Source organism: Mugil cephalus, chromosome 9, assembly GCF_022458985.1.
Source record: "Mugil cephalus isolate CIBA_MC_2020 chromosome 9, CIBA_Mcephalus_1.1, whole genome shotgun sequence".
Taxonomy (NCBI): Eukaryota; Metazoa; Chordata; class Actinopteri; order Mugiliformes; family Mugilidae; genus Mugil; species Mugil cephalus.
Window position 1 is genome coordinate 588,425 of NC_061778.1, and position 27,420 is coordinate 615,844.

At 45.4% G+C, this 27,420-nt stretch overlaps 3 protein-coding genes across 4 annotated transcripts in view; all 3 read right to left on the reverse strand.

Moving 5' to 3' along the window:
- Nucleotides 1–13,646, reverse strand: part of LOC125013812 (tumor necrosis factor alpha-induced protein 2-like) — a 29,555-nt gene extending 15,909 nt beyond the window's left edge. Inside the window, exons 1-3 of one of the 2 annotated variants that reach the window (XM_047594712.1) lie at nucleotides 13,500–13,646; nucleotides 1,106–1,600; nucleotides 363–601 (exon numbers count right to left, since the gene is read on the reverse strand). In XM_047594712.1, the coding sequence (XP_047450668.1) occupies nucleotides 363–601; nucleotides 1,106–1,563 (697 nt within the window). In that variant the 5' untranslated portion in view covers nucleotides 1,564–1,600; nucleotides 13,500–13,646. Of the gene's footprint in view, nucleotides 1–362; nucleotides 602–1,105; nucleotides 1,601–10,242; nucleotides 10,447–13,499 lie in introns of those variants that run through there. The other variant, XM_047594711.1, reaches the window with a different exon arrangement.
- Nucleotides 13,647–14,961: 1,315 nt separating this feature from the next.
- On the reverse strand, nucleotides 14,962–20,823 carry cldn15lb (claudin 15-like b). The gene is made up of 7 exons (XM_047594440.1): nucleotides 20,614–20,823; nucleotides 20,261–20,525; nucleotides 18,303–18,557; nucleotides 16,870–17,034; nucleotides 16,714–16,795; nucleotides 15,232–15,354; nucleotides 14,962–15,126 (listed from the first exon to the last, which is right to left on the reverse strand). The coding sequence occupies exons 3-7, from the start codon at nucleotides 18,517–18,519 to the stop codon at nucleotides 15,033–15,035; spliced, it is 681 nt and encodes a 226-aa protein (XP_047450396.1). The 5' UTR covers nucleotides 18,520–18,557; nucleotides 20,261–20,525; nucleotides 20,614–20,823; the 3' UTR covers nucleotides 14,962–15,032.
- A 332-nt stretch (nucleotides 20,824–21,155) lies between these two features.
- LOC125012982 (presenilins-associated rhomboid-like protein, mitochondrial) lies at nucleotides 21,156–26,994 on the reverse strand. Its single transcript, XM_047593226.1, has 10 exons — nucleotides 26,852–26,994; nucleotides 26,053–26,269; nucleotides 25,846–25,986; nucleotides 25,515–25,563; nucleotides 25,062–25,157; nucleotides 22,964–23,113; nucleotides 22,781–22,851; nucleotides 22,578–22,679; nucleotides 21,565–21,662; nucleotides 21,156–21,487 (listed from the first exon to the last, which is right to left on the reverse strand). Exons 1-10 carry the CDS (start codon nucleotides 26,926–26,928, stop codon nucleotides 21,364–21,366), a joined length of 1,125 nt encoding a protein of 374 aa, XP_047449182.1. The 5' UTR covers nucleotides 26,929–26,994; the 3' UTR covers nucleotides 21,156–21,363.
- Nucleotides 26,995–27,420: the final 426 nt, after the last annotated feature.

A 27,420-nucleotide genomic window follows, 5' to 3' on the forward strand; every position in this document is an offset into this window, starting at 1 on the left:
TTTCCCTGAAGGAAACACATCCACCATTTTGGTTCCTCGCATCAGATTCACCATGACGATGAAAGTGGCTCAGAGCTACAGGTGAACCCAGAAGAAGAAGAAGAAGAAGAAGGAGATGCTAAGGAAAATGAAGGCCATCATAGGCTCATCCCTCCAGACAGAGAGGTACAGGAGCAGTTTTTATCCCAGGTTTTATGATAATAATACTGTGTTTATATGTTTATTTATTTGCTCATTCCCATGTAAAGTAAAGTCAAAGTCAAATCAGAAGCTCCAGCGTTGGAATTCAGAAGAGAGATAAGATCTGAATGAGTCAAACATCGTCCACATTATTACTTTACTTTTTAGGTTTCTTCTCTTACCTGACAGCGGCTCCCTGGGTTTGACCTCCTCCACCACCTCCTCCTGGACCGGACGGTCCTCGGGTCCCTGTGACGAGTGGTCGGCGCCGGACTCCTTCTTCAGCTTCCCCAGCCCAACCATCTTCATGAAGGACAGGCGTCGGCTGGTGGAGTCGCACTCGCTGTCGGTGCCGTTCATTTCACCGTTGGTGAGCGACTCCTTGCGGGAGCCGAGGGTGTCGCGGTATTTCCCTGCGAACCTGGAAGAAAGAGACCGGATATTCTCATCGTCCCATTTTATCTTTGGAAATTCTCACATCTCAAAGCGTTCACCCTCTCTTTTACACTTCACCTCTAAAGACAAAAGGTTTTAATAATTACAGAAATATCTCTAAATTGACCCCAATTTCTCAAACCTAAATTTCGACCACCACATATACCACGATGAAAGCGGCATGGAGCCCAGATGGAGGAAGAAGAAGAAGAAGAAGATTTCGCCACATTCATGCGCTAGACATATTTTCATGTACTAAGTAGTTTAATGAGTCTCCACAAGTAAAATTGCTTTGTTACAGTAGATCAGTTGCACATAAAAGAACAACTCTGAACCCTCCATCCTCTCAGTGAGGTTTATTGTCATGTGGTTTTCATTGAGCCAATCAGAGAAGATCAAGGAAACATTGTCAGGTCTAATCAGGGTCTAATGTGGTCTACAAGGTCCCCCTCTGCATGAACTCTGACACTCTTGAGCTCTGAGACTGTACCTGAGTAGACTTCCTTCAGAGCTCCTCCTCCCTCTCTTCTTCTTCTCTGAAGGTGAAGGTGAATGCATTGACCCCTGTGGGGAGGGTGTGCCACTTCCTTTGCTCCTCGCTGACATCCTCAGGTTCTTCCCCAGCTTGCCGAGGCTCTTCAGGGGCGACTTGAATTTGAACGAGCCCTTCGCCGAGCCGCCTCCTCCTCCTCCGCTTCCCTTTTTCCCCTCGTTGGCTTCGTTCTCATCCTCCTCGTCCTCGAACGGGTTGCGGTCCCTCGGTACGTCGCCGTCCAGGAGCGAGCTGCCCGGCGACCAGTGGTTCCCGTTGCCGTCATCATCGTCCTCATTGTTGAAGGGGCTGTGGTGGGGCGTGATGTTTAGGCTCATCCTGCGGAGGATCAGGGCGTTGTCTAGAGTTGGACCGCCGCCTTTCAGGCGCACTGGGAGGTTTTTGAGGATGGGCATGATGGAGCTGGGGGAGGGGGGGGAGGGATGGAGGAACCTGGGGAGGAACGGGACATCAATCAATCAGTTAGTCAATTCAAAGCATCAAAGCATTGGCTGTTTTAAGATAATGTTGGCTGTGAGCAGAAACTTCAGAGTCTTGTCTTTAAAAAGAGAAAAGACCATGAATGACCTCCAACATGTTCATCAACGGCATCACTCTGCCTATGTGCTAGATATTTTAGAATTACAGCAAATAAATCTTAAGAGAACCAGGAGAAAGGCATCATGAGTGGTTATCTGAGACAAGGCCAATGCTGTGAGGAAAACAAGAAGAACACTGGATGAAATTAAGAAAAGAGGGTGGAACAAATGGCTCATAATAAAACCTCAGCAAATAAATCAGGTGGCTCTAAATGGCTTCACTGGACAGGAGATATGTTCCAATCATCTTGTATGACACAAGATGCCTTAAAAATAAAGAGGCTCTGTTTTTGGACAAAGTTTGTATGTTTTCATCCTTTAAGCACCAGCAACGTTTGGCTCCAGTATCAGATAAAACCTGAACCAGACCCAGACCTAACTGCCCAGTATTATCTGAATATTCATGCAGCCAAACACAGTAAATGATCTGCGCCCGTTATGTTCTCCTCATTAGTAGATCAGCTTGCTCACTAGTTTGTGTGTGATGCCGTTTGCGTGCCTACAGCGAACAAGGCCCAAATATTTGTCCTAAACATGAAGACGGATGTATTTCACGTTCCATGTGACACACTCCTGAGGAACTCTGTGTGTCCGGCCTGAACAGGAAGTGGTTTTATAATCTTTGAGCTGCTGATAAACCTCCACCCTTGGTGCGACCGACGGTTTTATGACAGCGACTCAGATAAGACGGAGGCCGGAACTCAAGCTTACGCACCGTGGTGACGTCTGGATCAGTTGGACACATTTGACCTTTTGAATCTGTCCTCTGTTGTCTCTGAGTAGAGGATCAGTTTAATAAATCTATAATGTAATCATCTAAACCGCTGGCATTCTGGGATCCCTGGCTGTACTAGATGCTCTAGATGTGGACGGCAGCCACCACGATCCAAAACAAAATGACCTTGAAAAGATTCAATCACAAAAACAGAGATACAGGAAACTACTTAAGAGTTCCTGAGTCCTGGAGGACCTTGTTCTGACCTCCAGGTCCGCACGGAGCTCTCCGATTGGCTGGTAAAGTCGAAGCTTTAACCTTGAAGGTTGAACTAACCTGCAGGTAACCATAGCAGCAGTACGGACGCAGGACAAACGTGTCCCCCTCCCAGCCATAAACTGTTAAGACTCATAAAGTCTTCAAACATTAACAGACGCAGTGAGCAGAGATGAGCGTAATGATTCATGGGAAACTTTCAATCATTAAATATGTCTGAGGGAGAATTACTGCACTGATAAGACCTGAACGCTGCCTGGTCCCACCTGGACGTGGACACAGAACCATGTTAAACCCCAATTATCACATCATCATCGTCATTAGTTGGAATCATTCAGTCCTACCAACAATAAAATGACTAAACACAATCCATGGAGTCACTCAGGTCAAAGGCTGCAGACAAACAACAACAAACACTAAAGGCTGCAACGTTTAAAAGAAGGGAAAAGTTTCCTGAAGACTGATCAGAACATCTGTGGAGCAGAGAACACAAGGCACGAGCTCCTCTCTCCACATTAACTCCGACTGGAAGAAACATTTACTGGACTGGATCCAGTCGCCTCTAGAGGAGAGTTTAGGAAGCTACAGGGACCAACTCTAGGACATTTAACACCCGAGAGGGACTCAGCATTTAAAGATCTAATAGTACCCTTATTAAAAATTATTATTATTATTATTATTATTATTATTATTATTATTCATGAATCAGTGTTGTGTAATAAATGAAGCACAAAGTCCTATAGGTTTGTTTCAGGCGTCCAGACGACGTCTTGCAGCAAATTCTCAACATATACTGGAACGTGTCCCACACATGGAACTAAACCTTGATTGCATTGTTCTATGTACTTTAACAATAGGTGGTGCTAGCATAGCATCTTGAATGCTGGTGCTACTCCTCAAAACAAGATTCGTTTTGCCACAGGTGGAACCAGAAATGTGAGAACCAAAGAAGCACAAGATAGTAGTGGAAGACTTCATATTTATTCCCAAAAAACAGGGGGAAATGTTTCTGACACCATGAAACCAAAGCTCAAACCAACACTGGAGCCAACAACAGCATCGATTTCACCTACAAGCTAATAGCAGCTAGCCTGGAGCTCTACACAACCTATCTCACATAAGGAATTCCTCACTAACGTCTCAGGATTAATGTTCCAGTGTTCAACAGTGCTAGCATGTTAGCATGTCTGCAAACACAGATGCTAACTTTTAGAACCAGAGAAGGAGCAGTTAAAGGTTTGTCCGGCCCTGGTTTAATTCTCTGAATGAAAGTGAACGTCCTCAGAAGTGATGGAAACATGAGAGCTGGAGGTGAACTGGGAGCGGATGTTGTTCATGTTGTTGGTTTCCAGTCTCACCAGCTCAGAACAAACCGCTGCTGCCAGAAATAGCCTCAACACACACACACGTATATATATAAGAACACTGAGGAAAACACACACTGGCGTCCAGCGTGCAGGGTAAAGTGGGAAGTGATTCAGCGGCGTTGGTTCCATAAATACCCAGCAGCCCCGGCGGCGCTCGCACACACAGCCTGTTTTCTTCAAGAGGGTCGCAGGGCATCGCGGAAGCTCCTGGACACAAACAATGGGAGCGGAAAGGACAGCGATAGTGTGACGGACAGAGGCGAGGGCTCCTGGGTCCCCGCTGCTCGACGCCGGGCGTGGCCCAGTCCACCTCCAGACCTCCAGAGCTGCAGGACCAGGACCAGGACCAGGACCTGACCCCGAGCAGACCCCCAAAACACCCCCAGACCCTCAGAGAGAGTTATGTTTATCTGGAGTCTGTTTGTTCACTTTGAACTTGTAAGGGGCCCTCGGGGCCTCAAGGCCTGTTAGTGTTAGTCTGAGTTTGTCTGAACAGGAAGTTAAAACATCTGAATAAAGATGAGATTTAAACACAGGCAGAGTCGGGGGCAGCCTGGTGAGTGGAGGCAAAACGAGGCTTAAGCTGCAGGAGCTTCAACTTTGTTCTAGAAACAAACTTCAAATGTGAGCTGAACCCTAAATAGAAGCAATGATGAAAACGTCTGTAGATAAACTACGAGCTCATAAACTCACGGTCCTGTAAACAGCCACATGTTTCACCATGGGCTTCACATGTGGAACCAGTAAAGTCAAATAAAGACCGTCAGCTACATGAACTAAAGAACAGCAGCTACAGAACGTTACTTAAAGCCGTTACCGTAGAGACGGAATCAAACCATGTGGTCAGACACATATAATCTACTGGAAATAAAAGAGTAGAAGAAGAAGCTAATTGGTCACATGCTTTGTTAGCAGTTAACGTTATTATTGACAGTATGCAGGTAAACATCAGCCAATCAGAGGCCTCCAGCTAAACCACAGCAGCAGCAAAGAGCTGAGTTCTACTGGCTCCAGTCTGGACGTCCAGGAGGTTCTCAGCCATCCAGGCTTCATCTCCAAACATTCTTTAAGAGGAAACTGGACTTGTAGAGTTTTAAGAACAACAGAAAAGGCAAAAACTGGTCCACCCCAGAGACTAGAACCCCAAAACTGGTCCAGCCCAGAGACTAGACCCCAGTCAGAACCATAGTGATGTAACTGATGCTGTTCAGTGCAGTGATGAATGAAATGAAACCAAACAACACGTCCACAAACTCATGGACCACCACAGGAGAGACACAACTCAGAGGACCACCTCCACCTGGAGGACAGAGGACGTCTTCCTCTGAAGACAACAACGTCCAAATCTGAGCCAGAGGAGACAGATGGTCTGATAAAGGAGTAGAGGAGTTCATCTATGTGAGACTGGACAGAGGAGGAGGACTGAGATCTAATCTGATTTCTATTTATAATCCAGACTGAACTTCTGTCCCCATTCACACCTGGAGACCGGAGCCTGGGACTGATGATGTGTTTCACTGATAAAAGTCATTACAGGATTCAACCAACACAACAACAGGTTATTTTTCAACTCTGTTCCAAATGTGATTCCTCCAGAACAAAAAACACTTAGAGAGATTCTAGAAACATCAAAGTCATCACTTTAAAAAGAGACCAAGACCATGAATGAGCTCCAACATGTTCATTAACAGTGTTCAGTTACTTTGGATACGTCCATTTTTTGCAAAAAGGCTGGAATGGTTAATTGCAGTTTCTGGTCAAGCAAGTTTCTGACGGTTTTATCCTCAGAGTTTCTATTTAACGTCAAACATCCCTCCAGTCCCTTAGAACTGAAGAATATACTCCATACTATGAAACATCTTCTCAAAACTCAACCAGTTGCCTTTTTAAATGCATTCTAATGTCTCAGTGTGTTTATTGTTGTAAACATAACATATCCTATGTTTTGCCGCCGTCTGTGTTTTGTCTTCACACATGTGGACGTGTTCAACATGACATTTAAACGTCACATGACGTCGAGACCTTTAAACGCCCCAAAACACAAACAGGGAGTCAGGAAGAGAAGCAGATATCCAATCAGAGGCCTCGGCCCTGACCTCCACAGTGACTAATGGCTGCTGAGATAAAGGAGGAAGAACGTTCAGAAATATCAACAGGAATCATTCTGACAGCTCATCGCCCACTTCCTGCTCAAACTTTATCATCGTTTCCTTTCTACATTAAATTAATGATGCATGACTGAAAACCCACGGGGCAGAGAACATGAAGACGACGTCATGGGAAAACTGAAGCCGAAGTTAGCCACAGTTAGCCTGAAGCTAAGCTAATGAAGCTAACGTTAACATATCTACAATGTTAAACACATAAAGCATGGAGTCAGTTCAGGTTCCAATGGAAATAAAGGATATTTTACAGGTTAAGACAAGAACAGCGGCTAAAAATAGTCACGTCTGTGTTCCCTGAGTTTAGTCTTTAAGGCGAAGAAAGAAGAACCTTACAAAAAAATTCAGGGAATGAAACAGCTGAACAATCAGTTCAGGATTCTGGTTGCACTAATCAGAGTTCTAGTGGAAATAAAGAGTATTGAACACAACAAGACGAGAACAGGGGCTACATTAAAGACGGGTCTGTGTTCCCTGACGTTGGTAATTTGAGTACAACTCAAGAAACAAAAGATACGTCCAATCAGAACACACCTGGTCACCAGGGATCAGAACGTAGCAACATAACAGAACATCCCAGTTCCTATCTGATGGGTTTGAACTGTTCCCCGAGGAACAAAAGATGAAAACAAACACAGATGATCCGTGTTGTGTTTACGTTCAGTCAGAGGAATTTTACTGAGACTCTGGTCAGTGACTGGAATGATAAGTGGCTGAAATCTGGGAGAGTTTCCACAGAGCTGCAGGCGGCAGCTACAGAACGCCAGACAGAGAACATCAGATGAAGAATGTCGGATAAAGAACGTCAGCCACAGAACATCACACGAGGAACATGACGTGAAGAACGTCATTTCATGCTGAATCTTTACATCCAGTGGGGGGCAGTAATGCACCTGCAAGTAGTTTGCCAAACGCCATAAAACGAAAGAAGAAGAAGAAGAAGAAGAAGAAGAAGAAGAAGAAGCGCATCATTCACATCAGTGACGATGAGGAAGAAATGGTGGCTTCACTTCACCAGGAGGAACTGGAACAGAGGAACACGATGAAGCGTTAGACACCCAGAGAGAAATCAGGTCTACAGACCCTCCAGGTCCAGGTCCAGGTCCAGATCCAGATCCAGATCGCCTCCTTTATCTGAACCAACTATAAATTCACAGGAGGAACCGATAAAGAACCAGATCCATGAGCAGAATCAACAATGACACCAGAATCTGGTCGATGTCCATCCCGCCCCTAAAGAACGGCAGCTATAGCCGTTACCATAGAGACGGAATGTAATCTACTGGAAATAGAAGAGTAGAAGAAGAAGAGACAGTAGATGTTCCGTATGTCGTCCTTCAGTCCTGAATGTCTGGAGCACAGGTGTTTAACATACGGCCCATGGGCCAAATGTGGTCCACAGGATCTAATGTGGTCCACGGGGTCTAATGTGGTCCACAGGGTCTGATCTGGTCCACCACAGGATCTAATCTGGTCCACCACAGGGTCTAATGTGTCCACCACAGGGTCTAATGTGGCCCACAGGGTTCAATGTGGTCCACGGGGTCTGATCTGGTCCACCACAGGGTCCAATGTGGTCCACAGGGTCTAATGTGGTCCACCACAGGGTCTAATGTGGTCCACCACAGGGTCCAATGTGTCCACCACAGGGTCTAATGTGGTCCACCACAGGGTCTAATGTGTCCACCACAGGGTCTGATCTGGTCCATAGCAGGAATTTACTGCATTAAGGTAAGACTGGAATTATGTAATAAAAATAACGTCTGTCTCTAATTTATTCACTGGTTTATTCAGAGAACACAACATTGAGACCAGGACTAGACAAACCCAGGACCAGATAGACCAGGACTTAACAGACCAGGACTAGACAGACCAGGACCAGATAGACCAGGACTAGACAGACCAGGACTAGACAGACCCAAGACTAGACAGACCCAGGACTAAACAGACCAGGACTAGAAGACCAAGACTGAAGACCAGGACTAGACAAACCCAGGACCAGATAGACCAGGACTTAACAGACCAGGACCAGATAGACCAGGACTAGACAGACCAGGACTAGACAGATCCAAGACTAGACAGACCCAGGACTAGACAGACCCAGGACTAACCAGACGTGGTTAGACCAGGACTAAACAGACCAGGACTAACCATCAGTCAGACCTAAGTCCAGATCACTCTGATTATTATTAAATGATATTTTATTAAATCTAAACGTTCTCTAATCTCCTTGTTCTTCTTGAACAAAAACTAATGTTAACACGTGGAGTTGTCGTTCCTTATTATTCTGTTGTGTTACTGGTCCTGAGCTGAACTAGAATGAGTTGGACCCCCCTGGATTAGAGTCTTAGGAGACGACCAAGATGTCTCCACGTCTCATTGATTCCAGCTTTGGTTCATCTTTTGTTCTTCTACCTCCATGTTTCTGTCCCTCACCTGGTGTTGATTGTAACGGTTACCATGACTTTTGTCGTCTGACTGGACTCATTCATACGTGTCTCTGTTCACACTGGGAGTTGTTGGTGAAGACACATTCAGGTTTGGGGTGTTGTTTACAGGTGTGTAGGGTTTTCTTTTGAGATTTTTAACAGGGACTTGGTCTAAATGTTTAGTTCTGTCTTGTTCTCATGATTTCTCCTTGTCCAGCCTCAGTGCTGCATGTTCTGTTGCATTAATCATGACACAATGAACCTGAACTACAAAGACGATTCCGTTTGGTTGTAATGTTTCTTCCCTGCCAAAGCTGGGTCGTAACACTAGTGGGGGCTTGTCTGGGACTTGAACCCAGGACCTCTCGCACCCCAAGCAAGAATCATGACTGAAGCCGAATTCTCCGTCGGTTCCTCCTGTTCACACTGAGACCAGGAATGAACCAATATCCATCCACAGTCTCCACCACGTAGAGGAAAACCTTAAATCCAACAGACTGTCAGGCAGGTTCTGAACTGGTCAGAGGTCAGACGCTGTAAACTTTCCTCTCAGTGAAGGTGCGTCTGATAAATATTTAACAGATCTAACCAGCGTATAAGGGCCCTCCCTCGGGCCCTCAGGGGCCACGCCTGGTCCCAGTGAGCGACAATTAAATCGGTTGTGATCAGTTTGACTCTCCACCACAGTCCACAGGTCAAAGGTCATGGGGGTTCAGTCAGAAACAGGAAGTTAAAGAGTCTCAGTCAGCAGAGGGAGGTTCTGCTTCCATCATTCACTCATTCATTCATTATTCTCCTCACTCATCACGTCCAGCAGAAAGAACAGGAGGGGGAGGAGGAGGAGGAGGAGGACTAAAGACAGAGATTGGACTTTGATCCGTCTTCATTCTTCTGTTTGTTTGTTTACAGCTTTAATGGAAAAAGCCACAACCTGACGAGTCAGAATGAAGCGATTCATGTTGATCCCCTTCCACAGGTCCAGCCCCAAAGACCGACCCTTCACATTCAGCCAGCGTCCCTTCAGAGGGCCCTCAACCCTAGCTTTAGAACCAGGCACAAAGCTTCTATGACTCAGGATCTGAGTCAATAAAATAAATATAAATCCTTTTATCTGTGGGTTTGGTCTCTGCCAGCAAATCAAACAGTCACTAATCAACAATAATTTAATCCTTGTTTAAATCATTTTTCTGCTGATCAGCTCCACGAAAAACACTAAACACGCACAATATTATTACAGCTCCAGGTTTAACACGTAATATTCACGGGTTATAACTTTGCTGCATGTGTGCAGTCCATCGCACGTTTCAGTACATATGCAGGAACTATTTTATCATTTATCTTTTAAACTTTCTGGTCTTGGTATTTTTGCTGATCTCTTGTATGTTGCAGGAGAAATAAAGGTTTTATTCGTGTTATCTTTTATTTCTCTTAAAATCCGGTACAAATAGAAAAAATCCAGTTTCAGCTTCTTGCGTCACTTTGTAGTTTTATCCGGGACATTCACATTGATTTTTTTTTTTTTTTTTAAAGTTGGTTTCTATACTCACAGCTCGGAGCCATGGCAGCGGGTCGGTCTGTCTCCTGAAGCCGGGCTCACGCGTCTCTGAGGCGGACTCAGAGTCAGAGGTGCACGGAGGGAATCTGGAGCTTCCAACCGGTTCAACGAGAACTGATCTCAACAACAGGTTCCTCAGACCAAGACCAGCCTCTCAGACCAGGACCAGCCTCCGGATTAAGAGGCGTTCAGTAACACTCTGAAGCGTCAGAATCTTTCTTGCAAATTTGCCGAAATAAACTCATGAAATATAATTTATTGATGAAACATCCTTCATGCTGACTGAAGAGATCAGAATATGTTTTAGTTGACTATTAATCATTTAAATCAGTTTGATCTAATGTTTATTCCATGTTTAGCTCATTCTGTGAAGTTATTTTCATTCTCACATGTCTGAGAATAATTTGAATCAATGATTTTTGTTGAAATAAAAACTATTTATTTATGGAAGAAGTATCTTTTGCCTTTTTTCTGCAAGAAAATCGATGCATCACATATTTAAATAGTTGCTGTTGTGAGAAATAAAACTGATTAATTGAACTGTTGTTTAATGAGATGATCTGGTGAATTTAAAGCTTTTTCATCCTTGTGTCGGTCCGAGCACGGACTGAGCTGTCGCGTTTCCTACTGCCCATGAAGTGGTCTCCTCTTAAAGTGACAGACACAGAAAAATGTGAGAGAAACATGAGCTGTGGTGAGTTTAATAAAGATGAACTGGGGCCAATATCTGATCAGCTGTGAACTCGAGCAGCAGCAACATGCTGAGAGTTTAATCTGAGTCTGAGTCTGAGTCTTCAGCGTCTAAACTCCGACTTTCCTTCAATGTCAAACGTCTTCCTGTTTCCTCCCAGACACAAAAAATCATTCAACAACAAACTAATTAGGATCCACGTCCTCCACAGTGTTAGTGTGTGTTAGTGTGCTAGTGTGTGTTGCATTCCTGCAGCTTGCAGTCATCAGTCAGCTGCTAAACACACACTCACCTTCACAAAGACAGAGCTGACACATTAACTCAATAGAGGTCAATGCACACGTCTTTCTGTCTCTGTGGGGACACGTTGCGTTCTCTAAAACATTAACCTTTGACCTCCAGTGTCACATGCTGGGTTTAACATGTTTAAAGTAAGAGCTGCACTCACACAATATATATAACTTTATTATATAAATGTCAATAAATTCACAAAGACAAAAGCTGTGAAGTCAGAGCTAAACGCTAACAGCAGCAAGCTAACATGCTAATAGTTCGTTTTATTTGTAGGATGACAGGACATTTATTATGTTCATTGTGCAATGTAGCTGATCTGTACAAATGAGTGAGGTGGCCACTTCATTAGGAACACCAGGAAACACGTTCTAATGTTCTAGATCTAGTCTCTGTGGAGGTTCTGGTGTTCTGGTTCAGTTTCTACTAACTCACAGATTCAAATATGAATCATCTCCTCACATCAGTCCAGTTTAACAGAACCACAAACTTTAAACCATCAGCTCAACATCATTTACATTGGAATGACTTCACTATGGTCCCTAATGTTTTGGTAACCGAGCTGCAGATGGATAGTTTAGATTAGATTAGCTTAGCTTAGCTTATTTTAGCTTAGCTGAGTTTGACCTCTGCAAAAACAAAGTCAAATATTCTTCACTAGATGAAAACAGTGAAGTTATTTTATGGTCTCGTTAAAAGTTCATTATGTTTTTTCTCTCTGTCTCTAACTGAATCTTTCATTTAAATAAACTGGTTTAGTCTGATTAGATTAGTTTAGATACGGTTAAATATGTGTTTCAGGTTCATTTCAAATAGAAACTATCAACTTCTCTTTACAGCTGAAGCTTCATGGAGCGAGTCAGCAGGTTTAATAAAAGGTCACTGGGCCACAAACACAGAAGTCAGCTTTTATTCTGCTGTGCTCCGTATTTTAAGTACTGTAAGTAAGGGCCTCTCTGTCCCAGGGCCCCGCCTCATTAAAACTACAGACTACATACAAACACATATCAACTACTAACTATTAACCAGAGCAGAGGCAGTGAACTGAAACAAAGTTCTCTCCATCCTCTTTACATTTGATTTCATGAACTCATCACAAAGATGTTTCCTAAAGTCTCTGCGGTTAAAAGGAAAATAAGAAACGTTTCATCGGCTCTGAAGCTCAGATCCTGAAATAAAATCTTTTCCTGAGGAGCTCTCCAGAGAGGAGCAGGAGGAGGGGAAGCAGGAGGAGGAGGAGGAGGAGGAAGAGCAGGAGGAGGAGGAAGAGGAGGAAGAGGAGGAAGAGCAGGAGGAGGAGGAAGAGGAGGAGGAGGAGAAGGAGAGGAGAGGAGGAGGAGAGGAGAGGGAGAGGGGAAGGAGAGGAGGAGGAGGAGGAGGAGAGGAGAGAGGAGGAGAGGGGAGAGGAGGAGAGAGAGAGGAGGAGGAGGAGAAGAAGAGGAGGAGGAAGAGGAGAGGAGGAGGAGGAGGAGGAGGAGGAGGAGAGGAGGAGGAGGAAGAGGAGGAGGAGCAGGAGGAGGAGCAGGAGGAGGAGGAGAAGGAGGAGGAGGAAGAGGAGGAAGAGGAGCAGGAGGAGGAGGAAGGAGTCCCAGTCGCTCCTCAGGACAAACATCTGGCCCCGGTCAGAGAGCCTCAGAGGAACCATTGGAATATAAAAGATGAATGAATTTAAATGCGACCACGTCTGGAGCCAACACCAGCAGCTCAGCCACCAGGACGCCAGCGTCCGTCAGCAGCTTCGTCTCACACTCTGCTCTGTGAAGTTTAACTTGGCTTCTCTCTAAACACCAGCCCCCAAACATCCAACTATCAGGTTCACATGGAGCTTTAAGGGAGTCAGCAGGAGGACCAGACTCGTCCCAGCTCCATTCACATCATCAGGGTGGAGCAGGGTGGAGCAGGGTGGAGGCAGCATCATGACGTTCACTTTAAAATGTTCCATTCACAACAACCTGACGGAGCTGGAGCTGATTTTAAAGGAGGAAGAAGTAAAACTGTCTAAATGTTGGAGTTCTGTCCAACAGACTGAAGACGACGTGGAGGAACATTTAATTCATATGAAATACTTCGATTTATCTGTGTTACTGAGAAGAAATCTGACGAATGAAGTCTATCGACAGTAAAACTAGAGCAGTGGCAACGAGCTCAGTCACACACATGAACACATTCACTCATTCGTTCATTGAAGCTTCCAGTGAATTCATTCTCTTTGCCTTCAGATCAACCCCGTCCCACCAGAAGCCGGATCAGGACCTCAGAGGTCTCACCTTTGTCTTCTCGCTGGTCCTCAGGGACGGCTCCCGGTCCGGCTCCTGGTCCGGCTCCTGGTCCTGGTTCTGGATGTGGTTCAGGTTCAGCCGTGTCCTCTGCTGTCTTCTGTCCGGCTCCTCGTCGAGCTCTGCTGCTTGTTTCCTGTTTGTTTTATTTTCTAGCTGCAGCAGGAAATGGTCATTGCTTCCTCCCCCCGACCCCCCCGTCGACCCCCGGCAGCAAACTCATGGGGATGAACCACAACCTCAGGAAGGTCTCCACAGTCTGTCGGGTTAAAACGCTGTCCCCCTGGACCTGGTCGGAGACAACAGAGCTGGACACACTGCTAGCTAAGACAGCTAATGACAGCTAATGCAAACATCAAAGACACAACACAGGAAATAACCAGCACATGTGAAGGGGGCGGGGCCTCAGCTCATTATCTCTGCTGTAGTTTAACGTTACAGGTCGAACAACAACTCCTTTAAATGTATTTAATCAGGACAAAGCTTCTTCTCCATATTAATAGGTGCTGCTGATGTGGGCGGGGCCAATATCTGGGCGGAGTCTCACTGTGGGCGGAGTCTCTGTGATTTTTCCCTCCATTGAGAAGTGACGAGAGATTCACACGTGTTGTTTTTTTATGAATCATTCAAAGAAAAAGGAAATAATGTTTCAAGAAATGATTTAACACTTGATAAAATAAATAAATGTTCGTTATTTCTATATAATTTCAAAGTATAAAAACATGTATGTTTGTGTTTCCATTTATTTTTCTTTTAAATGAATGAATTGTTTTAACATTATTGATTTTCTCTTTGTTATTCATTAAATTTATTTATTGCCCCACATTTATTTTATTTTAATTCTGCTGAATATGTTTATTATTACCATTTTTTCTTTGTGCACAAACCTCCACATGTTATTTTTTTTGGCTTATTAATTTATTTTCTCTTTTTATTCATATTTAACCTACTCTCTCACACACACATATGCATCAGAATTTTATCAAATGTTTGATTTTTATTTCCTTTTTATTAGCTTTATAAGTTTTTAATGTTTTCCTGCCTGTATTTATTTATTTATTTAATTAACTGTACACTGTGATTTTATTTATATATCTCTACACATTTACTTTATGATTAGGTTTATCTGGTTTATTATTTATATTCATTTCCTTATATATTAGATTCTCTTCACGTTTATTTCAATATTCTTTATTTTTTGCCTTTATTTTTCCATTTTTACTTATTTACCTTCTGATTATATATATACATATATATATATAAATTGTCTGTAATGTTTCTTTATTATTTTTTTTAATTATGTTAATATTCTTCATTGATCAAGTTTGTCAAATATTATTGTGATTGGCTGATTGTTGGCGCAATGCATCCTGGGAGTTGTAGTTGAGCCCATGTTATGAAGATCTTACATGAATATCTGTCGCCCCCTGCTGGACACAGTCAGAACTACACATCCAGAGAGATCAGCGTTTATTTACAAGATCAGGGAAAGTAAAACCAGTAGAAAACGATGGGAGGCTTCTCTCAGACATAAGCTTTGGAGCTGCTGCCGCCGGAGGCTGAGGAGGCTCGATAGATGGTCTGACCTCCGCTCGCCGACGAGTAGTAGGAGAAGAGACTGGAAGAGACAGAGAGAGAAACATATGAAGGAGCAGGAGAAGGAGGAGAAGAGAGGAGGCTAAACGGACAATGAATAAATAAATGAATAAGTAAATAATGTCACCGTGCAGGACGGGGGGAGGAGGAGGAGGCCGTCCTCCTGCAGGAGGTGCACAGCATAGCTCCTCCCACCACAGCCAGACTGGCAGCAGTCCAGCCCAGATAAAGACCAGTACCCAGCTCAAACCTGCAGCACCAGCACACACCAGGGTTTATACAGTGGCCAATAGATTACATTAGACCCACAGACCAGCCCTAGATTAACTCTAGACAGACCCAGACCGACCAGGCTACTCTAGACCAGACCCAGACCACTTAGGCTCTAGACCCAGACCCAGACCCTAGACTTAGACTCTAGACCAGCTCTAGACCAGACCCAGACCCACTCTAGACTCTAGTCCCAGACCCAGACCCTAGACTCTAGACTCTAGACCCTAGACTCTAGACCCAGACCCAGACCCAGACCCAGACCCAGGCCCTAGACTCTAGACCCAGACCCAGACCCACTCTAGGCTCTAGACCCAGACCCAGACCCTAGACTCTAGACTCTAGACCCTAGTCTCTAGACCCAGACCCAGACCCACTCTAGACTCTAGTCCCAGACCCAGACCCTAGACTCTAGACTCTAGACCCTAGACTCTAGACCCAGACCCAGACCCAGACCCAGGCCCTAGACTCTAGACCCAGACCCAGACCCACTCTAGGCTCTAGGCTCTAGACTCTAGACCCTAGACTCTAGACCCAGACCCAGACCCAGACCCAGGCCCTAGACTCTAGACCCAGACCCAGACCCTAGACCCTAGACTCTGGACTCTAGACCCTAGACCGTAGACTCTAGACCCAGACCCAGACCCAGACCCTAGACTCTAGACTCTAGACCCTAGACTCTAGACCCAGACCCAGACCCTAGACCCTAGACCCAGACCCAGACCCAGACCCAGACCCAGACCCAGACCCTAGACTCTAGACCCAGACCCAGACCCAGACCCTAGACTACTGTAGACCCAGACCCAGACCCAGACCCAGACCCAGACCCAGACCCTAGACTCTAGACCCTAGACCCAGACCCAGACCCAGACCCAGACCCTAGACTCTAGACTCTAGACCCTAGTCTCTAGACCCAGACCCAGACCCAGACCCAGACCCAGGCCCTAGACTCTAGACCCAGACCCAGACCCACTCTAGGCTCTAGACCCAGACCCAGACCCTAGACTCTAGACTCTAGACCCTAGTCTCTAGACCCAGACCCAGACCCACTCTAGACTCTAGTCCCAGACCCAGACCCTAGACTCTAGACTCTAGACCCTAGACTCTAGACCCAGACCCAGGCCCTAGACTCTAGACCCAGACCCAGACCCACTCTAGGCTCTAGACCCAGACCCAGACCCTAGACTCTAGACTCTAGACCCTAGACCCAGACCCAGACCCAGACCCAGACCCAGACCCTAGACTCTAGACCCTTGACCCAGACCTAGACCCAAACCCAGACCCTAGACCCTAGATCCTAACCTGTACCCTGAAACCAGGTCATGAGAGTCTGACTGACCGCATTCCTCCATAGAACGGGTTGTAGAAGTCCTGGATGACTCTGGCAGCGTACCAGGACACAGCAGAGAGAGTGAGGACACCTGAGGGGACAGAGTTTAGTTTGGTCCATTGGATTCATTCGTGGAGGAAGCGTCCAGGTCTGTGGTCTAGTTACCAGACAGGATGAACATGACTCCTCCGCTCAGGGCGATCTGGTCTTTGACCTGCTCCGAGGTTCTGCCGATCTTGGTGCACTTGAGTCCCAGAACGGAGGCGATGATGGCGGCGAAGCCGACGATCAGAGACAGGATCATCAGAGCCCGGCAGGCCTGGAGGTGAGCTGAGGACCAGAAGACACCAGCGCTCTGAGGAAACCACTGAGACCGAGATCGAGATGAACTCTTTATAGGCAACTCCTAGAAATACTGGGACACTGGGAGACCTACTGTAGGACTGTGAACATATGGTTCCTTATTGTTAACCCTCCATGGTTCCTCTGGTGGTTTATGGGACAGAGCAGCTTCATGAACCAATCAGAGCTCTGGACTCCAGTAAATGCTGCATGATGCAATATGTCATTTTCTTCTGGTTTCACTGATAAACATTAAATTCTGCTGAAGTCAACTAGAAACTTTAGAGTCTTCACTTTAAAAAGAGACCAAGACCTAAATGAACTCCAACATGTTCATCAACAGGAGTCAGTTTATTTTGGCTACGTCCTAAATAAACTGGAATGATGAGAGGTTAAATGGTGAACTAATGTGAACGTGTATTTGTCACATTAGAACATCAGAGGAAACAGACACATCCTCCAGTAAATTAAAAACTAAAAAAACTAAATAAATAAAGCTAAGCTGAACTAAGCCTGTAGCTAACCCTTTATTGTAGGACACAAGAAGACTGTTTTACTTTTAATGTTCCTGAGTTAAATCCAGATGAATGAGTGTCTCATATCTGGTTCTGTTCTATGTGCTGTGTCCTCATATCTGGGTTCATGTCTGGTCTGTTTACTTGAGTCTGGTCCATCTGGTCCCTGGTCCTTAAACTAATGTAAACATGTATTTGTCACATTAGAACATCATCAACATCATCACATTAGAAACATTAGGACACTTGTTCTTCTTCATGGTTCCTAATAAACCAGTTCAGAGGGGGACCTTGTAGACCACATTAAACCCTGATTAGACCTGACAATGTTTCCTGGATCTTCTCTTATTGGCTCAATGAAAACCACATGACCATAAACCTCACTGAGAGGAACCAGGAACCACGTTACCACATATGGTTCCTGGTTCCTGGAGGGTTAATAAATATCAAACTAAATTAAGGGCTCATTTAAACCTTTTAGCATGCTAGCTTAGTTAGCTGTTTCTTCTTGGTTGTAGTCGATGTTAAATACGTAACGTCTCTGGATTCTCAGAAAATATGAATCTTAAAAATATTCCCGGGGCACTTTAGGCCTGTGCTGTAAATGTTGTGTTGTTTTGAGTTTTGTTGTGCTCAGTTTTACGGCGTCTTTGGAGGGCGTTCCTGATCCTGCTGTTCCTCTCTAACTCAGCTCACTTCTTCACTTATAAAGTTTACAGGGATGAATGAGGACTCTCTCACCCGACAGGCCGAGCACCGTCTTGAAGCGACTGCATTGGACCGAACCCAGAGACGTTGCGGCGCAGCTCATCCACAAACCCTCAAACTGCCACTGGCTGTTGCTCACCGACTCCCCCTGACTCCTCACCTTCCACACCTGGGAGGAGGTGCAGCTGGACTGGAAGCACCAGGACACCAGGCCCAGAACCAGACCCATCACCTGCAGACACACCGCCATGCTGCACAGCACCTGGAGAACCTGGAGAACCTGGAGAACTTGGAGAACATGGAGAACAACAGAACAAATGCTAATGTTTTATCATCATGGTTTATGTTTTATGAACCTTCCACAGATCCGAGTTTAACTTTTTATTGGGACAAATGTACAGATACATGTAAATCTGTTCACTTTCACTTTAGCTTTCTGTTTAAAGGTTTGTTCTTTTTTGTTTTTTCTCTCTTTATTCTTAAAAAGTTTCATACTGACACTGGAGTATCCCTAGAATAACTCCTTCTTCCCCAACACATCTTTTTGTTCTCAGTGTGTCTGTATGAATTAGTTATTTATGTACAAACTAATAAAATATAATAAGAAAAAATAGGCGGTGAGTAATTAAGTATAAATATTTCATTACTGTAGCTATGGCAGCATTTCTTTTTACTTTTGCTCTGGACTTTCTACTCTTTCCTTAGGAAAAACATCTTGTTACTTTGGAGTAGAGAGTAGGAGGAAGATATGTAAAACCTCGACCTTCCCGTCCATTCATTGAGTCTGAACATAAAGTCCAACAGTTTCTGGCTTCAAGAAAAGAGAAGCTGTTGAAACCAAAGCTGTTAAATGATCCAGATGCTCATGACTCAGCTCAGTTCAGTCCAGATTATTCTGACACAACTTTTAAAGAATTATCAACAGATGTTTTGTTTCATTAATGGAAGAAAAAAAATCTTATTTTTACTTTAGTAAAGGAGTTGGATCAGTACTTTTCTTTTTACACAAGAATTCAGCTAAAGACTTTTTCATCCGAGCTGTCTCTTCTGGTGTACCACAGGGTTCTGTCCTCGGTTTTTTCTATACCCAGCTCTACTTTTACTCCCACTCTTTCATTCTCTCCACATTTATTAAATTTTTTAACCAAATCCTTTATCTTTTCATCTTATCTTTTAAGTATCTTGTATTTTTTTAATGCTTTTGATGTCTGTTATTTATTTTCAATCATGTCTTACTTTGTACGGTTATTATTAAAAACCTTTTAGGTTTGTGGCAGATTATTATCCTTCATTTAGACCAGTTGTCCTCATAAGTGGACACGTTAGTCTGCCATCTAGTGGTAGTAAAGGGTCAATACAGAAGTCGGAGTATGAAGGTGATCATGCGAATTTCATCAGATTCGTTTTACGGCCGATTTTACGTGTGAAACATGTTTATTTATGTTTATTAGCTCGTCTAATTTAAAACTATCTCCTGTTTATTCCTCTTAGGTCCAACTGATCCCAAATACTAATAATAATCCTACAGTCGTGTTCAGGTTTTAAAATGAATAGCTTCATACTTTGTTAAACATTAGTGAATTTATTGTGATATACATATGAGGATGTTTTCTTTTTCCAGTAACTACGACCTGGTCAGAGATGATGCTTACTACTGATCCTAAGCATCCTGGAGAAATTAAAAATGCACAGCAAACAAACAAACTACAAAAGTAGTAGCTGAAAGTCAAACTAAAACGTGTGTTCACCGCTGATCCAGACAAATGTCTTAGTCTGAAGGTTTAACTCCAACTAGAAGAAGCTGCATCACAAAATACTTGACAATGTTTTTACTTTTATTTCTTGTTTGATTCACGACACAAACGTTTTATTATTCTCTCCAGAACTAACTCGTCCTTTAACCAGTTCTTCTTCACCACGTCCTTCTGGTTTAAACTATCTGAACCAACACCTGAAATCTTCACAGCATGAGGAGAAAGATGTTCTGATACCTGCTTCAGTCGGAGGATCGGGTCTACGGGATCAGGTCTGGAGGATCAGGTCTGGAGTATCAGGTCTGGAGGATCAGGTCTAGAGTATCGGGTCTGGAGTATCAGGTCTGGAGGATCAGGTCTAGAGTATCGGGACTTGAGGATCAGGTCTTACCGTCTGCCAGGTCTCTGTGGATCTGTGCAGCTCTGTGTCTGGTGGTTTCTGGGAGTCCGGTCCTCTGAGGTCGATGAACTCTGGACACCAGTATCGACGTTTCACCTGCAGCTGTTTATCAGACGAAGCAGAAACTGGTTTAACTTTTATTTTATCGTCCTCTGTCTTTAATTAATGTGTGAAGAAGGAAGAGTTTTACCTGGACCTGATTCAGGTCAGGGGTCAGGGACCATGTGATGATTCAGCTTTTATTTCTGGGGCTGAACCTCAGGGTCTGGGGCCGGGACAGCAAAGTTCTCCATGAATGAAATGTTTTATCAGGAAAACATTGATGATCCAGACCTGGTCCAGACCCGATCCAGACCTAGTCCAGACCTGGTCCAGACCCGATCCAGACCCGATCCAGATCTGATCCAGACCCGATCCTCCCTGTTGTGTTGTATCTCTGTGGACTTCAGACTCTGTTCAGCAAACAACTCGTCATGTTTGTGCGATTAGTCATCTGGTTACTGTTAGCATAGAGGCTAGGAAGGGCTACTGTTAGCATAGAGGCTAGGAAGGGCTACTGTTAGCATGGAGGGTAGAGAGAGCTACTGTTAGCATAGAGGGTAGAGAGAGCTACTGTTAGCATAGAGGCTAGAGAGGGCTACTGTTAGCATAGAGGCTAGAGAGAGCTACTGTTAGCATAGAGGCTAGTTCTCAGAGTTTAATTAACATCATTTAGAGACGGGAGTCGTATCATTGAACATTTCAAAGTTTTATTTCAAAGAACCCAACAAACATAAATAAACAGAGTTTAACAAACCATTTAAAAAGTGTTTGTCTCATTTATTTAAATCTTTTTTCCACCAGCATCAAACTGCTGACGTGAACCTGATTAATTATTTATCGCTGCAGGTCTCTGTACATTTTATACATCTTTACATTTAGACACTTATTATCATTGGCTCTAGACAACTCCTCCTCCTCCTCCTCCTCCTCGTCCTCCTCCTCGAGTCCTCAGCTCGTGCCATATTTTAACGAACGGTTCTCGGTTCTTCCAGATCAACTCGTGGCCGAACAGGATGTACCATCTGAGGAACAGGAAGCGGGACAACGTTAGAAACTCTTTTGTTTTTAATTATTTTATCCTGATGTTAAACAGACTCACATCCCAAACAAAGCTCCTCCCAGATGAGCAGCGTGGTCCAAAAACCTCCAGCCCAAAACCAGACCGGCCGTATCCACGGCAACGATGGCCTTCAGAGCCTGAGGACACAGAGGGAGACAGGTAAAGAGGAGGGAGGAGGGAGGAGGAGGAGGAGGAGGAGGGAGAGGGAGGAGGAGGAGGAGGAGGAGGAGGAGAGAGAGGATGAGGAGGATGAGGAGGAGGAGGGAGGAGAGGAGGAGGAGGAGGAGGGAGAAGAGGGAGGAGGAGGAGGAGGAGGGAGAAGGGAGGAGGGAGAGGAAGGAGGAGGAGGAGGAGGAGGAGAAGGAGGAGGAGGAGAGAGAGGAGGGAGAGGAAGGAGGAGGAGGAGGAGGAGAGGGAGGAGGAGAGGAGGAGGAGGAGGAGAGAGGGAGAGGAGGAGGAGAGGGAGGAGGAGGAGGAGGAGAGGGAGGAGGAGAAGGAGGAGAAGGAGGAGGAGGAGAGAGAGGAGGGAGAGGATGAGGATGAGGAGGAGGGAGGAGGAGGAGGAGGGAGGAGGAGGGAGAAGGGAGGAGGGAGGAGGAGGGAGAGGATGAGAAGGGAGGAGGGAGAGAAGGGAGGAGGAGGAGGAGGAGGAGGAGGAGGAGAGAGAGGGAGGAGGAGGAGGAGGGAGGAGGAGGGGAGGGAGAGGAGAAGGGAGGAGGAGGGAGAGAGGAGGAGGAGGGAGGAGGGGAGGATGAGGAGGGAGAGGAGGGAGGAGGAGAGAGAGGATGAGGAGGGGGAGGGAGGAGGAGGGAGGGAGGAGAAGGAGGAGGAGGAGGGAGAGGAGGAGGAGGGAGGAGGGAGGAGGGAGGGAGGAGGGAGGAAGGAGGAGGAGGAGGAGGAGGGAGGGAGGAAGAGGAGAGGAGGAGGAGGGAGGGGGAGAGGAGGAGGAGGAGGGAGGAGGAGGGAGGGAGGAGAAGGGAGAGGAGGAGAAGGAGGAGGAGGAGGAGGAGGGAGGAGGGAGAGGAGGAGGAGGAGGAGGAGGAGGTGCTTACGTTGCCAGCGGTGAAGGTGAACATGGGGAGGAAGATGATGGCCAGTTTAGCTTCAGGCATTTTGGTGCAAACGGCTGCTAGGACGGTCATGATGGCTCCAGACTGGAAACAGAAACAGGAAGAACAATAAGAAGAGAGAAAGAAGAAGAAAGAGGAGGAAGAATAAATCAAGAAGGAAGATCCAGTTTTAAGTTGTGTCTCACCGCCCCAAGAGACGGACCGAACCTCCCCGTGGCCGTCTTACAAACGTAGCTGAAGAACGTGGAGATGACGCCTGAGGAAGGAGGAAAACTACTCGTTAACAACGAAGAGAAGAAGAAGTAGAAGAGGAACAGAGGAGGAGGAGGAGGAGGAGGAGGAGGAGGAGGAGGAGGAGGAGGGCCCACCTGCAGACAGGTAGACGGCCATGAACTGCTCTCGTCCCATCATGGACACGACGCTGCTGGAGAAGCTCCACAGGACGTACATGTTGGCGGCCATGTGGAAGAAAGAGAAGTGGCTGAAGGTGGAGAGGAGCATCGGGGAGCACAGCGTCTCTGGAGGACCACAGGACACAAGACAAGACACCAGTTAACTGGACGAGGAGGAGACACGTCCTCCTGTAGAGACAGGAGGGAAGACGCCTCAAAGACCCACTCTACCAGTGACATCTAGTGGCCGTCTGCAGCTATAGCAGCCACCAATATAATATAATGATAAACGATAAAGTCTGAAGCAGCCGTGACTTAAATGTCAGTTCACTGTGAAACTACATTTATTAACGTCAACATCTATCACTGCCTCTTACTGGATTAACCCCTTCATCTGAATGAGGCGGGTGTGAAGAAACACAAAAGAAACACACAAAACCTAAATATCACAATAATAAACTGGTAATGAAACACGTACATCTCTAAAAACCTCTTAAATATCTAAAGCTAAAACATTTCTGCTCTCATGACGCATCCATATAAATGTTTATCTCTGAAGTTTAATGAAACACTTTTTTGTCGTTTCCCTGGAGATGATGCAATGGGTCACGTGACCAGTTCATCTGAATCCATCTTCCTCAATGTGACCAGAGTTTAAGAGAATTATGGGACATGACCAGACGAGCGGTGAATTACTGTCGTGCTTTTGCAACAACCGGAAAAACCATTTGGACTTTTATAGACAGATAAAAGTTATCAGAGGAAATGAGGAGCCAGAGGTTAGAGAAGATCAACCAGGATCTAGAGGCTGAAGTCTGGATTAGTTCGGTCCATCTCCTGTCAGGTGAACTATTTTTCTAATGTAATGATAATAATATAATTCATGGACTGAACTACCTCAGACTGTAGCTTCTCTAGTTTATAACAGTGATTCCAACCTGTGGGTCTGAGACTTTATAGCTTCACCAACACTGTGACGTCTTAATATGATCAACTTAGCTTCTAAGATGTTATTGCTTTTGCTTACATTTAAGTTTCCTCTGACTGAACCTGAGCAGAATTTACATCTTTATATCAGGGTTTTGAGTTTATTTGTCAGCCTATAGATTTAATCAGCTTCTTTTGATATTTGGATTTTATCTGGATCTGATATTAGATGTTTGTTATATATGAGAATGTATTTCTCTGTTGAAGGATCCTGTTATTTATGAATCATCTGGTAATTAGCCTGTTACAGACAGTCAGCACCTCGCTCAGCACGGCTACATCTGGGTGGTGCTGATGGACAGCTCCTCCAATGATTGACACCTGGGTGGTGCTGATGGACAGCTCCTTCAGTGATTGACACCTGGGTGGTGCTGATGGACAGCTCCTTCAATGATTGACACCTGGGTGGTGCTGATGGACAGCTCCTGAACGTATTATATGGCCTCCGTGTTTATGGGGTCGGAGGTTTGAGACTTTAAAGTGAGCCCCAGGTTGGAAAAGGTTGGAAACAACTGATCTATAAAATACCAAATGATTTTCACAGTCTGACCTGTCGGTGCAGCCACAAGTATCATTATAATTCACCATTTTCCACCATCTACTACTTTCCAGAGTTGATGGATGAGTTCAGGATGATGTCATTACTATCAGGTGGTTTCTAGTCTCTGATCTAGAAGATATTTTAGTTCATCACTAATTAATCAGACACAGTGTTACTGAAGTCTGACCCACAGAGACCAGTGTCCACAGAGACCAGGGTCCACAGAGACCAGGGTCCACAGAGACCAGTGTCCACAGAGACCAGGATCCACAGAGACCAGGGTCAGGAACATGGACCTGATGGTTCTGGGGGACGTTTTTTCAGAGAGGTCAAACCACAACAAAGATTTAAATCTTCTGATGAATCTATAAATGAATCTACTTCAGTCTGTGTGATTTATTTACCGAGTTCCTCCATCATGGACGCGCTGTGAAAACCTTCTATAGGAGTGAAACAGTGTCAAAGGTCTGGTCTCTACTTGTGTTTCTGTTTGTTTGTGGTCATATTTTCCAGGGAGCTGCTGGTACAGAGAGCAGAGGGACTCACTGGAGGCCGGGTTGGCCGTGAAGTATCTGACCATGAGGTGTTGCAGGGGAGGAAGTCTCCAGCAGCAGAAGACGATGACGTTGGCAGCAATGATCCCTGGGAAAAGCAACAAACATCACTTCATGGATTATTTCATTTAAAAATGTGAAATAAAATTTAAAAAAACCTGCACACACACACGACAGGATGTTCTTTGGATTATCCTAAAAGATCAGAGAGCAGTGAACGTCCAGTAGGAGGAGCTAATACACCTGGAAACTACCAGCTTATCAACTATATAAAAATAAGAGGAGGAGGAGAAGAAGAAGTGATGTGTTGTGTTCGATAATAATAATATGTAATAATGCATTCTTTAACATTAAATATGAATCCTGTAGCTCTTCATCATTAACCACAAACTCTCCTTCTTCTTCTTCTTCTTCTCTGGTTTAATGTGCGTCTGTGTCGACTCACCTGTGACCGTCCTCTGTCCTTCACTCAGGCCGTTCCACCACAGGTTGATCTGAAACACAATCACACAATCAAACTCCTCCTCGCGTCTTTAGTTCTACCTGGTCCTGGTCCTGGTCTCACATCTGTCCACACTTTGATTCATTAAACATCTTCAGGATGAGACAAGAGACAAGAGACAAGAGACAGAGCAAAGACCCAGAGAGTCTGGTTCTCCCTGGACCAGGTCTATGTCAGGACCTCTGTGGTACCAGGACCAGGGTTCAGCTCACTTCTGGTTATTTACTCTGGCATTAATCCAGATTAACCAGAGCTTTAATGTGTTCGTCCTCACCTCCTTGCGGATGTCCCCTCGTTTCTGGGGACGGACCTTCTCCAGCCAGTCGGCCCGGATCTCGTCAAAGTAGCTCTGGACCCGGGACTTGACGGCCTCGTACTGCCAGATGGCGGCCGAGCCGAAGGAGCAGCCTGTAAACTGACATGGAGTTAACACCTGTCCACTCCTGCACCCTCTACTACCCCCACGGGGAACTCCACCTACCCCCACGGTGAAGACGAACGGTCGGAAGAGTCGGCCGAAGGCTCGGGGGGAGCTGGACGGAGTCTTCTGGGTCATGTGGGGGGTCGGGGTCCGGCGTTGGGCCACAGCCTCAGAGGACTCAGTGTAGGGGGCCAGAACATCCTCCTCCACCTTCTTGGTTTCTGGTTTTTTGGCGGCTTTCCTGAAGCCACATCTCTGCTGGATGCCGTGAGGACACCTGGTGGACAGACAGCAGGGCAGCCATGGAGCTGTTAGCAGCTGTTAGCTTAGCATTGCGGTCTGCAGCTTTGTGATGTTTCTAGAAACTCTGGGTCCAGGTCTGGTTCAGGTCTGTTCCAGGGTTTGATGGATGATCAGAATGATGTCATTACCATCAGGGTGGTTTCTAGTCTCTGATCTAGAAGATATTTTAGTTCATCACTAATTAATCAGACACAGTGTTACTGAAGTCTGACCCACAGAGACCAGGGTCCACAGAGACCAGGGTCAGGAACATGGACCTGATGGTTCTGGTTTATTGGGGGTCTTTCTCAATGAGGTCAAACCACATTAAAGATTAAAAACCGGTGTTCTGATGAATCTATAAATGAATAAAAACAGTGAAAAGTGTAATAAACAAGAAACTAAGCGACACATTCACACAAACTCAACCAGGTTAAACTTTATAGCCACTTTCCAGCTAACTAGCCGAGCTAACAGAGCAGCTAACAGGGAAGCTAACAGAGCTAGCTCCGAGCAGCGGAGCTCCGTCTCTAAGTCAGCCGGAGAAGGCTGCTCCTTTGCGGCTGTGAGAACTGACCTTCCTCCCTTCACGGAGCTCCGTGAAACTTCTTCTCCGGTGAGTCTGAGTAGGACGGAGAAGCTCCTCCACGCCATCTTGGAGCCCGGTGACTCCGCCCCCTTGACCCCGGCGAGGCCTTCACTTCCGGGTCAACACGGAAGTTTTTTTGGAACACGGAACGCACGGTGTGTGTTTGTGTGTGTGTGTCTGTGTGTGTGTGTGTCTGTGTGTGTGTGTGTTCTTGTACAGGTATCTTTCTGAGAACCAGTTTAAGCTTTCATACCATCAAATTGAGGACATCTGTGTAAAGTTAGGACATTTTGGCCGGTCCTCACTTTTTGGCTGTGTTGAAGATTAAAACTCAGTTTTAGGGTAAAGGTTACAATTAGGTTATGGCTAGTGTTAGTGTTAAGGTTAGTGTTTGTGTTAGTGGTGGTTAGAGTAAAGGGTTAGTAGCTAGGAAATGCATTATGCCAATGAGTGCCCTCACAAAGACGGCCATACAAACATGTGTGTATTTCAATGAACCATATTCAGAATACAACCCAGAGTAACGATAACCGCCAGTGAACTACAGACATTTCAGA